The following is a 14,880-nucleotide window of genomic DNA, read 5'->3' as shown; positions in this document are numbered from 1 at the left end:
TTTTGATGTTGTCCACAGTGGCCAATTAGGATTGCAATGCGAGAGAAGTGATGAATCTGTGACTTGGAATAATTCGAGAACATTGCAGGTTTGATGTCCAAGTACCAGCAATAATGTATGCTCTCAGAAACCTGTAAGCAACACCTAGTCTAAGAACTTCTCCCCTAACCCAACTATTAAGCAGATTCTGAGCTTGATGAATACTACCGGGCCTCTGAATTAAAGTGTCCCTAGCTTTGATGATACTCTTAAGACTGGAGGAAAAATGATCTTTGATTGTAGACCAAATGTCCTGATGCTTGAAAGTGTAGGTAGTAAGCCATCTAGCCCAAAGACCACTGGGAGCTTGAGTTAGAATCTTGAGCCACTTAAGTAGAAGGGAAAAGTTCTAGGTTTCAATGTCCTTAACATTAAAACCACCACCATCCCAGGGAGAACAAATATGCTTCCAACTCTTAAAAACCATTTTCCTTCCTCCATTAACACTACCCCAGAAGAAGTCCTTACCAAGCTTATTGAGAGTTCTAATTACTTCAAGAGGCATCATTATACTAGAACACCAAAAGTTTTCAAGACCAAAAATGACAGAGTTTATAAGCTGAGCTCTTCCAGCATAGGATAGTAACTTTGAAGACCAATGATGGCAGACATGCTAAACTTTGGTGATTAGAGGATCATATAAAGCAACAGAAAACCTAGAGTCAGTCAAGGGAACTCCCAAGTACCTGAAGGGGAAGGAACCAACAGAGAAACCAGTATCCTGAAGAATAGCTTGCTGAACATTAGGAGTAACTCCACCAAAGTAGAAATTACTTTTATCTACATTAGCACACAGCCCAGAGACAGCAGCAAACATAGAAAGCACATCCTTGATTGCCCTAACAGAGGGCAAATCCCCTCTAATAAACACCATCAGATCATCTGCAAAGACTAGGTGAGTAAGATTAAGTTGTTTGCATTTAGGATGATGTGAAACATTGACCTCCTCGCATATAACTCTCATGTTCCTGGACAGCACTTCCAGACTCAGCACAAAGAGATAAGAAGATAAGGGATCTCCTTGTCTAATGCCACTCTTCCCTTGAAAAACCCCAACAACACCACCATTAATCTTGAAAGAGGACCAAGTATTGGCAATCCAACCCATCACCCACTTAATGAACAAGGAGGAAAAACGAAAAGAATCCAACATATTAGCAATAAAATCTCACTGAAATGTATCAAAAGCTTTCCTAATGTCAACTTTAATAAGACATCTAGGAGAAATATTCTTCCTGGTATAACCTTTAACAAGAGACTGGGATAACATGATATTTTCAAAGATGCTTCTCCCCTTAATAAAAGCAGTCTGGTCCTCTCCAACAATAGTTGGAATAACTTTCTGAAGTCTGGAAGTAAGGATTTTGCTAATTGTTTTGTAAAAAACAGTACAACAGGAGATAGGTCTGTAGTCTAGCACTGATGCATCCACTAGTTTCTTAAGGATTAAAGAAATAAGGGTGGAATTAGCCTGTTTAGGCATGTGGCCAGACTTAAAGAAATTCAGCACAGCTGCAGTAAAGTCAGGACCAATAATGGACCAAGAAGATTTATAAAAACCAGAAGAAAACCCATCAATTTCAGGGCTACTCTCAGAATCAATACCAAACACAGCATACTTAATTTCCTGGAAACAGGCTGATTAAGAAAAGAATAATCCAGAGGGGACACTTTAGCTCCAGATCCAAGAAAATGCTTATCCAGTTGAGAAATAGGAAGTTCTTTACCAAGAAGACTAAAGTAGTACTCTTGGAAAGCCAGACTAACTTTATCAAGACCTTCCTGAAGAACACCCTTCATATCCTTAACAACACCAATAACTTGTTGATGCTTTCTTTCATTAATTTTAGCAAAAAAATACTTAGTACAGCTGTCTCCTTGCTGTACATGACGAAGCTTAGCTCTTTGAGAATTTAGTATTAACAACAATTCTGTCTCTTTCCTCTTGAATAAGATCAGGAGAAAAAGGATCAGAAAGAAGGCTAGACTAACATTGAAGGAGATTAGCTTTAGCAAGCTTCACTCTTTGCTGAATAAAGCTAAAGTTAGTTCTACGAAAACCAGTGAGAGCATGTTTCACGCTTTTTTGTTTCTCAAAAAAATAAAAGGAAGGACTGCCAGCTTTAGAAAAGACCCAAGCATGTTGAACAGCCTTCAGAAAATCCAGATGCTCCACCCAACTATTTAAAAAACTATATCTCTTGGACGCTTTGAAATCATCAGCAGCAAAGACTAGCACATGAGAATGATCAGAAAGTCCCATTTCCAGGAAATGAGCACAAGAGGTGGGAAAAGCAGTATACCATTGAGGATTAGCAAGGGCCCTATCCAATTTAGACCATACTCGAGTAAAAGTATCTTGTTTATTAGTCCAACTAAGATCAGATCCAGTACTAGTCATGTCATCAAGGTGACAAGAGGCTAGACAAGTATTAAAGTCCATCATATCCAGAAGGCCAGGAGGGTGAAGGCTTATCTTCTCCTCAGGACATCTGACAATATTAAAATCACCCAAAACAAACCAAGGTTCATTAGTAGAATAATCCATAAGGCTACTCCAAAGATCAAGCCTCTCATTAGCAGCATTGAACCCATAAATCATATTAATGCAGAAGTCTGTATTACTCCCAAAATGGTGAGCTTTAACACTAATCATCTAGCTAGTAAGAGTAGGAGAATAAATAGAAAAAGTAGAGGGATTATAGAGGAACCAATTCTCCCATTATAATGAAAGTCATAGTTGCTAATGACATTCCAATTCCCAAACATAGCTTGAATTATAGGGGGCTCTATCAGACTTAACCCTAGTTTCAAGTATTCCCAAAAAATCAATTTGATTTACCAATAGAATAGCTAAGTCCACGAATATTCCATGATGCAACCTTCATAAAAGGGTTTTATAGGAGGGTCAGAGACCGGATCATTAGCCATAACTGCTGAACATCCTAGATGCATTACAGGGATCATGGCAAGAGAAGGAGAAATAGAAGGAGAGGATCTTTGGCCAAATGAGCCTACATTCCCCTCCTCTATAACTTCATCTGCCTGAGAGACCACTAAGGTACCACTTAGTTCAGCTTTACCCATCAAACCAGAAACAGTGACTTGGGAAACAGCACTAGAACCAACTGGCTGCTTCCTATTATTAACCTTCATACTCCTTGGTGGAGCAAAACTTCTTGAGTGCTTTACAGATCCATTCATAGGAGAAATGGGAGCAGTAGGTGAGGATCTCTGACCTAGCTTAGAGCATTTAGAGTCTACATTCCTCACCCTTGAACCCACCTCTGCCTCAGATGGAATTGAGGTACCACCTGATTTTGAAACCACAGTAACCACTTCCACATCCTCTACCAAAGAGTGATAAGGATTAGATTAAATCGGGATAGCAGCAGGAGCACACTGTTCAATATCAACTTGAACACACTGCTCAGTATCAACTAGCAAGTCAGTAGTAGCTACAATTTTAGAAGTATTTACTTCAGTTGAGAAGCTAGAAGTGCTCACACTGTCACCCTTGGAAGGAGGGGTCCTTAGGAGATAGAGTACCAGGAAAAATGAGAGGAGTCAGGGGTGTAACCACATATTCCTTAACAGCCTTATTCCTTTCACAAGTTGCAGAGGTATTGATGCGTGTCCTAAATATGTTGTTTTACACCCTCTTTTACACGCATTTCAGAGCTCATTTGTGTAGTTTAAGCTACCATTTTCCCTATTTTCGCCTACTTTCGTATTTTCATGTAATATTGCAGATTATTGCGGAAATGAGTAGATATCGGGCCAAATCCGTCCCTAAGTACCTAGCATTGCATTTAACATGAAGTATTTACTCAAGAAACGAACTTGGTGCGCATTTCGAGGCCTGAAAGACAACTTTATGAAGAATTTATAAGCGGACTACCAGCTGCAGTGGTCGATCGACCGATGCCTCTGGTCGATCGACCAGAGCACGACTTCCAGTAGCTCCTGTACAGCGTAGGTTGGTCGATCGACTGAGCTGCATGGTCGATCAACCAAACCGTTAATTCTGACGTGAATAAATAGAACGAGAAGTTAGAAGCCCATTGTAATTAGGTTTTAGGAAATAAGAATCACGTTGTATTCGTATATAACGTAGCTTTAGGTTTTAGTTTTGATCATCCAGTTTTATCATCAAGTTCTCAACATACAATTCGATAGTCAGTAGTTCAGATTATTGCCGTCAATAAAGTTCACTTTTTTGCATTCGGTTTTGATCTTTCCTCTTCAATTCTCCCTACGGTATTTTCTGTTCCTTCGTTTAATACTCGCTGCTTTAATTCGTTCGTAGTATAGAATTGTTAGGTTAGAATTCCCAAAGCCAATTATTGTTTTATGTTAATTGTTCATTTAATTAATTTAAGTATGAATTCGAATGCTTTAATTGTTGATTTTATTGCTGTCATTATTTCTAGTATGAGTAGCTAAATACCCTGCGCTAGGATGTAGGAGATCTGTAGGTTAGGCGGCATTAGAACTAGGAAGACCTAGACCGCGCCATGGTCGATCGACCGGCCTACCTGGTCGATCGACCGGCTGCGTGAGTTTTACTTCGTTTTAATTAATTTAATTGCTATATTTGACGAATCGAGTGCACGCGACTAGTTGAATGCCTAGGAATTGACCGACCCAATAAAGATCGAAAGATAGGGGAGGGAAATAGACTGCCTAATTAAGATGACTAAATTAATAAGATCGAGAGATACGTTAATTTGGACTTTTAAATCATTTTTCAGGACGAAAGTTAGCATTAGTGATATTAGGGACCCGTAGCGAGATCGAAAGATGCTACCTGTTAAGAATGGACCGAGAGGACTTCTTATTTTCCCGTCTCACGTGATTGTTTTAGACCTACCTAGTGTACTGCCGCCAAAACTATAGTGAACCAATCATCTTAGTACCCTTTTAATATTTTATTTCATTTACTTCTTTTATTAGCTCGTTTATTTGTCTTAGCTTTGTTGCCTTTAGCTATAGATCACTCAAGACAAACCCCCACTCATTTGTTACTTTAAGACTAAAATCAGACAACTAATAATTGCATCGCCTCTCTGTGGTTCGACCCGACCGCCACTAGCTATAGTAGTAGTTTGGACTATAAATTTATCTTTGGTACTCTACGACGGTATCAAATTTTGGCGCCGTTGCCGGGGAGGCAATTGTTTAAATTTTTAGTTGTTTTTATTTTAGTCTTTTCTCAGTTTAAGGGACATCTGTTCCTTAAACTATTCTCATATTCTACTTGTAGTTTCCTCTTATGCGCAGGTCATAGGGTGGTGAATTACTACCGTTCAATCCTGAGATTGAGAAGACTTTGCGTGAGTTGAGACGATCATCTAGAGTATTGCCGACGAGAGGAAGAGCCGAGTACTCTGTCCGATTACTACGAGAACGAGCTATTCGAGGAGGATCCACCTTCATCTCCTATTTCTACTTCATCAGCTGAGACCGTCACATCTCCAGATATAGCTGAAGAAGCTAGTATAGCCAGTCACTCCGAGCCGAAAGCTGAGAATCTCTACAAGGGATTCGCATTGCCAGCTGGGACAGATAGGAAATTCAAACCGAAACCGTCTTACATTAACTTGGTTGAGAGAAACCAATTTGGTGGAGCTGCAAATGAAGATGCAGCTAAGCATATGGAGACATTCATTGACTACTGTTGCTCCATACCCCCACCAGCAGGTGTGACTCCGGATCAGGTAAAGGAGACAATGTTCTTATTTTCGCTCCGTGATGCTGCTAGGGAGTGGTACCGAGATCTGGATCGAGCTGCTAATGGGATTACTGATTGGAATTCGTTGGCCTTAGCATTTTATAAGAACTATTTCTCTGCATCGAAGACCAATGCGATTAGAGCTCTGATCACGAGGTTTAAACAGGGTCCTGATGAGGATTTTCATGAGGCATGGGTCCGTTTCAAGAGGCTGGTGCGAACTATTCCGCACCATGGGTTTGAGAAGTGGTTTCTGTGTAACCAATTCTACAATGGTCTTTATGATGATCAGAGAGCTATCCTAGATGCTGCAGCTAATGGGAGATTTTAAGAAAATAGCGGTGAGACAAAGGGGTGGAAAATCATCGATGACATAGCCACCCATAAAGCCGAGCATGGGAATTCTAGAGGAAATCAGAGGAGGTCAGCTGAATCACCTTCTGTAGCTGCAATAGAGGCCCTTACTGCGAGATTCGACAAGATAGACTTCGGGGGATCCCAAAAAGGAGGTATATACAAGGTTAATGCTGTTTCAGACGGTCCTTTCGTCTGCAAGAGATATGGAGGAGAAGGACATGTTGCAGACCACTGCAACAGTCCCTATGAGGCTTGTGCTGCTTTTCAATATTATAGGCAGACAAACACTTATTTTGAGCCGAATGTCCATTCGAACTTGAGGTGGAGTAGCCAAAATGTCCAAAATCCGACTCCACCTCCACAGCAGCAGAACTATGTGCCCCCTCATAAGCAGCAGCAGCCATACCAAAAGCCTCTGTATGTCCCACAGCAGCAGCAGCAGCAGCAGTCCCAAGGCTCCGATTTTGCCGAGTTGAAAAATTTGTTACTGAAAGAGTCTCAAGCTAGAGAGGCCGGGATGAAAATGTTGGAGAGCTAAATTGCTCAATTGGCTAGCAAGAGTGCAACTCGAGCTCCGGGGCATTTACCGTCGCAGCCGGATCAAAAAGAAACCGTTAATGCAATTACTTTGAGGAGTGGGTCTACCCTTGATGGGCCCGCTATGGTCGAGGGAGCTACTGGAAAAGATGAGGCGGAACCAAGTAAGAAGAAGGCAGTAACGAACATTGGCAAGAAAAAGACGATCAGCAGGTATGTCAGTCGATCGACTGACATACCTGGTCGATCGACTGAAACACGCAACAATACAACTTCTGGTTCTGTAGAAGTCAGTCGATCGACTGACCTACATGGTCGGTCGACTGACAGCGCTGCTGCTGATCATGAACCTTTTCGTCCTCCAATGCCAGATAACTTGAGGGACCACTTGTTCCGGGGTACGACTACTCCGAAAATATTGAGGCAAGACCCAAATGCTGATGGGTCAGTCCCGGTTCCAAAGTATGATCCGATGACGATTAATGGTTCATTTTTGAGACGGTCTGAAGAAGGTTCGAGCTTCAACAAGGAGAAGGTAGTTGATTTTCAGCCTAAATCCACTGATGCCGGTATGAGAGATTTAGAGGAGAGGGCCAAGTTGCTTCTTACAGCCCCTTATCCGGAGAGATTGGTGCCGATAAAGGAACAGGTATCATTTAACAAATTTGAAAATGTTATTCGTAGCTTAAATGTGCAAGTTCCTTTCTTATAATTGGTTAACCAAGTGCCTGCTTACATGAAATTTATGAAGCAACTTTTGTCTAAAAAGAAGTCACTTGGTACTGTGCAATCTGTCGCACTAACTGAGGAGTCATGTTCTTATTTAACTCATATTGCACCCCATAAGCTAGAAGACCCAGGTAGTTTTTCAGTCCCATGTAATATTGGCACCTTTTCTATTGAGAAGGCATTATGTGACCTAGGAGCCAGTATTAGTGTCATGCCTTTGAGTCATGCTAGGAAGTTAAAATTGACTAGGTTTGCAATTACCAACATGACAGTACAGATGGCTGATCGTTCTGCGGTCCAGCCTATAGGAGTCTTAGAGGATATTCTTGTACAAATAGGGAAGTTCTTTTTCCCAGTTGACTTCGTTGTGTTAGATATGCCCGAGGATGCTCACATTCCTATCATTTTGGGTAGACCATTTATGCACACTGCTAGTGCAGTTATAGATGCTGGCTTAGGGACCTTGACCTTCAAAGTAGGGAAACATTCCATCGTTTTTGCCCAGACCGCGAAGAAGAAAGACCCCATGTGGCCAGTCACTTGTAATGTGATTTCTGAAAAGAAATCTTATTTTGTGCTTTCTGACATGCCTACCTCTATGCCTTTTTCTGCTGTAACACATCCGCCCCAGATTGGGAGCAAATTGGAGGAAGATTCTTCTGTTTTGGATATTGCAGGAAATGGTTTGGGGAAGGAAGAGCCGCATGTTGCTCCAGCTGTGAAGGAGCCAATTGTTCAAAGAGGCGGTCTAGGATGTCTTAGCTATGGCACTGATGAGGAGCCTGATGAGGAGCCAGTCAAGGTGACGGAGTCCGATTTGGATTTTGATGAGCCAGATGAGGTCATTGACTGGGAAGATGTTAGAGATGCTGATCCGTTGAGTTATGCGGATCTCGGAGTTGCTAAGAGTGCCGCTGTGGAGATGAGCACTGTAGAGGCTACTTCTTGTAGTCAGGAGCCGAGCAAGTGGGCCATTCTGTGGCCATTCTTGATCAACTATTAGTTGATCAAAGGCTTTTTAAACAACATTTTATTGCTTTTTAAGACTATTTACCGTTTTTCGTGTGTGCGAGACTTCGCATTTTATTTGGTTTGCTTAGGATTTTAAATACTTTAGTCTATTACTTTGGGTTTTGCCCAAAATTTTGGGCGCGTTATTATGTGCATTTGCAGGTTTATAGACCGCATTAGCTCAATTTATTGAGCTAATTAGACGAAATCAGAAACTTACAGCAGGTTTCTCAGTCGATCGACTGGCCATCTTGGTCGATCGACTGATTGCTACAGTTACAGAAGCTACTGTTCATGCTACCCTGGTCGATCGACTGGGTGATGTGGTCGATCGACCGCCTAGCGCTGTTGTACCTATTTTCGATCATTCCCCTGCCGTGTTTGGTCGATTTACGGAGTTGAGGGAGTCCATTCTCCACTTTATTCTCTGACTCATTTCTGTTTTCTTCTGATTCTTTATTTTGCACATAATTTTGCGTTTAATAAATTGTTTTCTCGGATTTACGCGCGGTACTTTTGTTTGTCCTTTCAGGTACCTATGGTAGCACTGCTGGCTACTGAAAGCTCCTAGCTCACGCTGGTTTGGGGAGGTTTCCTTCTGCTGCGCTTAAAGTCTTGTGAGTTTCCGAGTTCCTTTTCATGTCTTATTTAGTTAATTTTATCGCAAATTCCCGTTTCCCTTTTATTTCATTACATGATTTTGCACAATGGGGACAATGTGTGATTTGGTTTGGGGAAGGGTTTTGCGTTGCATTCACATGTTCTATTGCATTTCTGTTTCACGTTTATTGCTTTTCAGTTTGCATTTGTTTTTTCATTTCATATATATACAAAATTCAAAAAAATTGAAAAATTTCAAAAATTCAAAAAATTTCACGTTTATTTTAGCATATAGGTCGAGTTGGAACGGTAGTATTTCAATGATGACATTGCATTTTCAGCTGTTTTATGCCTGAGCCTTGCTTAATTGACATGTTATTAGTAGAATCAATATGCATAGTCTACGAGTTTTCGTTAATTTTCTTGCTGAACTTTAGATTTGACTTGAATTTTTGGCAAACTACTTATATTTCTGAGGTTTAGAGCCTATAACTGGTGTCATTTATGACCAGTTTATCTAGGATGTGAGTAGTCACTCCTTGTAAGGCATGTTTCATAAATTTGCATAAATATGAACTTAATCTACTTAATGCCCGTATGCATTCGGTTTGTGGTTTGTTGACACATGTGGAAGAGGTTTCCTTTATTCATTTTGCCCATAAGCTCCACACTACCAAAAATAGCCTTTTGTCCCTTTTACTACATCCTATATTCAGCCTGCCTTTGTCAAGCTAGTAGTATTAGTCTTTGGGAATGTTCTTATTATTTTTGGTTGCATATGCTCTTATTGAGAGGATGTTGGATGAAAGAATGAAGGAGGAGAAAGATAAAAAAGAAAAAAAAAGAAAAAAAGAGTTCGAGAAAATAAGAGGTCAGTCGATCGACTAAACCCAGTGGTCGATCGACTGAGTACTGCAGCAGAAACAGAAAATTCGAAAATCACATGGTTGGAGTTTTGATTCGTTGTGATTTTACTCCCATGTTGTATTTATATCATTTGGGGAGTTACATCTATTGGAGATTGTGAGTTTAGTGCTTGATAATTAGCACTGGTTTTATTGAAAATATTGAGCAAGAAGTTGGATGTTGTCATATGGTTTTGTTTAGGTACTAGCTTGATCACCTATGCCTCCACATTCCCATAATTGTTTAGCCTCTTCTTACCCATACCTCACATATCCATATTTACCTCGGCATGTGTCATGGTCCTTTGTTTGGTTGGAAGGCATATGTACGGTTGTAGAGATTATTTTCATATTAGACTGCAGGCATGTTCTTATAGGTCGTAGTTAGGTGAGAGTCATTACAATATTAATTCTTTCTATCTTATACATTATTCACCTGTGCTTATGAGTGATTCGAGCGACCCGTGAGAGTCCATAATGATAAGTCTCTATAGTTGACGGTTTAGCATTTTTTAACGACTTCATAACTGTTTGCATGATTCATATTGCTAATTGATTGTTAGTTGTTGCATTAAATTGGTTTAGGCTATTCGGTTTGCATTTCGCTCTGAGATTGAACTCGTTCCATTAGGTTCTAGGATCGAGTCTAGTTCTTGCTTTGGGACAAGCAAGGGCTGGTTTGGGGAAGTTTGATGCGTGTCCTTAATATGTTGTTTTACACCCTCTTTTACGCGCATTTCAGAGCTCATTTGTGTAGTTTAAGCTACCATTTTCCCTATTTTTGTCTACTTTCGTATTTTCATGTAATATTGCAGATTATTGCGGAAATGAGTAGATATCGGGCTAAATCCGTCCCTAAGTACCTAACATTGCATTTGACATGAAGTATTTACTCAAGAAACGAACTTGGTGCGCATTTCGAGGCCTGAAAGACAACTTTATGTAGAATTTAGAAGCGGACTACCAGCTGCAGTGGTCGATCGACCGATGCCTCTGGTCGATCGACCAGAGCACGACTTCCAGTAGCTCCTGTACAGCGTAGGTTGGTCGATCGACTGAGCTGCATGGTCGATCGACCAACCCGTTAATTCTGACGTGAATAAATAGAACGAGAAGTTAGAAGCCCATTGTATAGGTTTTAGGAAATAAGAATCACGTTGTATTCGTATATAACGTAGCTTTAGGTTTTAGTTTTGATCATCCAGTTTTATCATCAAGTTCTCAACATACAATTCGATAGTCATTAGTTCAGATTATTGCCGTCAATAAAGGTTACTTTTTTGCATTCGGTTTTGATCTTTCCTCTTCAATTCTCCCTACGGTATTTTCTGTTCCTTTGTTTAATACTCGCTACTTTAATTCGTTCGTAGTATAGAATTGTTAGGTTAGAATTCCCAAAGCCAATTATTGTTTTATGTTAATTGTTCATTTAATTAATTTAAGTATGAATTCGAATGCTTTAATTGTTGATTTTATTGCTGTCATTATTTCTAGTATGAGTAGCTAAATACCCTGCGCTAGGATGTAGGAGATCTGTAGGTTAGGCGGCATTAGAATTAGGAAGACCTAGACCGCGCCATGGTCGATCGACGGACCTACCTGGTCGATTGACCGGCTGCGTGAGCTTTACTTCATTTTAATTAATTTAATTGCTATATTTGACGAATAGAGTGCACGCGACTAGTTGAATGCCTAGGAATTGACCGACCCAATAAAGATCAAAAGATAGGGGAGGGAAATAGACTGCCTAATTAAGACGACTAAATTAATAAGATCGAGAGATAAGTTAATTTGGACTTTTAAATCATTTTTCAGGACGAAAGTTAGCATTAATGATATTAGGGACCCGTAGCGAGATCGAAAGATGCTACCTGTTAAGAATGGACCGAGAGGACTTCTTATTTTCCCATCTCACGTGATTGTTTTAGACCTACCTAGTGTACTGCCGCCGAAACTATAGTGAACCGATCATCTTAGTACCCTTTTAATATTTGATTTCATTTACTTCTTTTATTAGCTCGTTTATTTGTCTTAGCTTTGTTGCCTTTAGCTATAGATCACTCAAGACAAACCCCCACTCATTTGTTACTTTAAGACTAAAATTAGACAACTAATAATTGCATCGCCTCTCTGTGGTTCGACCCTGACTGCCACTAGCTATAGTAGTAGTTTGGACTATAAATTTATCTTTGGTACTCTACGACGGTATCAAATTTTGGCGCCGTTGCCGGGGAGGTAATTGTTTAAATTTTTAGTTGTTTTTATTTTAGTCTTTTCTCAGTTTAAGGGACATCCGTTCCTTAAACTATTCTCATATTCTACTTGTAGTTTTCTCTTATGCGCAGGTGGTGAATTACTACCGTTCAATCCTGAGATTGAGAAGACTTTGCGTGAGTTGAGATGATCATCTAGAGTATTGGACAGTAGGGGAAGCAATGTTAGCCCAGTTCTTCTTAACAAAGTCCTGAACAGTCTTGAGAGTAGGTCTTCCCCCAAGAACATTACCTATTAAAGTGTGAGACCAAAGCTTAAATTCATCAGAATAATCCTCCTCAAGAATGTCTACTTTAGAAGAATGAGCACTATTTTCACAAAAAAAGAGGTTTATTCCCAATTTTCCCGGTGATTTAAGAGCATGTTTCCAATTACCACCAGGAGCAACAGTCTTAGTATTGTTAGGTACAGTATTATTCACATTATCATCAATTGAATTCTTAGTAATCTCAATATTAATCACAGTATTGGAAGCTAGAGTATCGTCCTTATTCACAGTATTAATTGCATCAGTATTGTCCAAAGAATTGCCAACACTATTAGGAAGAACTTGATCAAAAACAAGATTATTATTCACAATTGAATCAGCACCAGCTGAAATCGCATTAATTTCAACATGATCAGAAGAACTAACTACAGGAATAGAGCAACCAGAAGAATTCCATGTAACACTAGTGGAAAAACCTAAATTCGCAATACGAGGACCTGAAGAAGAAGGAATAGAATTCTTAACAAGTGAAGAAGATGGAATTTTACCGATGACTTTAATGGCGGATTAAATTAATTCGTTAACATTATTAGATTTATGCGAAATAGGAGTTGACAAGATTTCCCCTAATTCTGCACCATTTTCCACCGATTGAGGATCAATCGCCACCTTAGTGCCCCTAGAATCCATAGATGCTCTGGATTGAGCAATACGAGCTCGAGTGCGCGCCATGTAACCGATCAAAAAAGAAAATGAGTTTTGGAAAACATAGGTGTCATGTAAAAACAGAGAGAAAAAGTTTGTTAGAAAATTTTTAGAGAGAGAAAAATTTTAGAGAGAATTTTTTTTTCCTAATACTTATTTTTGATTTTTAGTTTCTTTAAAAAACCAGTTTAAAAACCGGTCTCCGGTTTTGAATTTTCTACAATCGAGTCCCTCCATTTTTATAGTAAAAAATCTAGTTCGGGTATCCGCACCGGAAAAAAAAACCGAATATTCGGATTCCGTAATTCAGTATTCGACTCGGTTTCGGTTTAAAAATAATGTTCCGAATTTTTTGCTCAGCCCTACTGATAAGGTCCAGTTAATCAATTCCATTGTTTTTGGACTTGCAAAATACTTGTGTGTCAACCTACTATTCCCAAAGGAATCATTAAGCTTGTTAATAAAATCTGTAATAATTTCTTTTGGAACACTCAAGCGGGGAAGAGGCATATGACCATTGTTTAGGTGATTTTTACCAAATTGGTTGTTTTAGGTCAATGTGGTCTTACTCGTTGGTTATTTGATTAATCGTTTGTATGATGATACTTAAATAAGGAAATAATGCTTGCAATGTAAATTGACACGTAAAATTTGGTGACGCGGAAAACCCAATGTGGGAACAACCGCGGGAGGGACGGTACCCTGCCAAATATTTCACTAGCTTTGAATCGGAGGATGATTACAATTGAGACGGAATGTAAATCTTGCTAGCACGTGGTATTGGTTGTGTATCTTCAATGAATCCCCTTTCTCTGATTGCTCCCTTGGCTATTTATAGGGTAAGAACCCTAGACGTATCCTACCTTGATTATGGAAAGGAATACAACTTCCATAATAACTCTTGCCATAACGCACGATCTTCCTTTATTCTCCCTTACTCCTTTTTCCTAAGTTCAGATGCTTCTTTTAATGGGCTTCAGCCTTCTTCTCACGTGCATGCCGACCCATTCTCCCTTTCTTGTACTCACCTCAACCGTGGGCTCCCCTTCTCCTATCCCTTCTCTTATGGTCCATTACTTATTAAGTGGGCATTTCCTATTATGTGATTTTTAGCCCAAACAGTTTGCCCCAAATTTCTTGTGAAGTACGCTTCGAGGTGTCGAACAAGGAATTTACGTAACCAACTGCTAAAACCCTAAGCCGTTATTTGCACTCCTTTTCATGCAAATCCATCATCACTGCCGCCCTCCTCCTCATTTCTCGCGCCCCCCTTTCTCTCTTCTTTTATAATCTCAACTCCCTTTCTTTACTTCATTAACCACAAAATCATTTCCCATAAAAACTCTCTCTCTCTCTCTCTCTCTCTCTCTCTCTCTCTCTCTCTCTCTCTCTCTCTCTCTCTCTCTCTCTCTCTCTCTCTCTCTCTCTCTCTCTCTCTCAAATCCTTAACCTTCCTTCCCTCCTTCCTCTGCCGGCTTCACTGCTCCACTACCGTCGCCCCCAGGTATTTTCCTTTCCCTTTCCTTCTTCATTCCCATTTTCTCTTTCTCTGCCATGGGAAAAAACCGACACTAATCATCGACTTTCACACCCTCTGATCGCAACCCTAACCCGGTCTTTCCTTCGCGGGGACTCTTCACTCACCCCCATGACTGTGACTCTGCCCTGACCCATGCTGACATCCCTCTGATCAAGGATTTACTTGGTCTTGGTGACGGGGTGGATGTTGCCATTCCTGAACCCGGCCAAAAAGCTGATGCCATCCGTCCAGGGTGGGTCTG

General features: G+C 40.2%; 1 protein-coding gene across 1 annotated transcript; it reads right to left on the bottom strand.

Moving 5' to 3' along the window:
• Positions 1-1,207: 1,207 nt before the first annotated feature.
• LOC141617147 (uncharacterized) lies at positions 1,208-2,695 on the bottom strand. Its single transcript, XM_074434328.1, has 3 exons — positions 2,174-2,695; positions 1,767-1,983; positions 1,208-1,677 (listed from the first exon to the last, which is right to left on the bottom strand). The coding sequence occupies exons 1-3, from the start codon at positions 2,693-2,695 to the stop codon at positions 1,208-1,210; spliced, it is 1,209 nt and encodes a 402-aa protein (XP_074290429.1).
• Positions 2,696-14,880: the final 12,185 nt, after the last annotated feature.

Source organism: Silene latifolia, chromosome X, assembly GCF_048544455.1.
Source record: "Silene latifolia isolate original U9 population chromosome X, ASM4854445v1, whole genome shotgun sequence".
NCBI classification, from domain to species: Eukaryota; Viridiplantae; Streptophyta; class Magnoliopsida; order Caryophyllales; family Caryophyllaceae; genus Silene; species Silene latifolia.
Note: the sequence above shows the minus strand (reverse complement) of the source record. Positions and strands in the feature narration are given on the sequence as shown.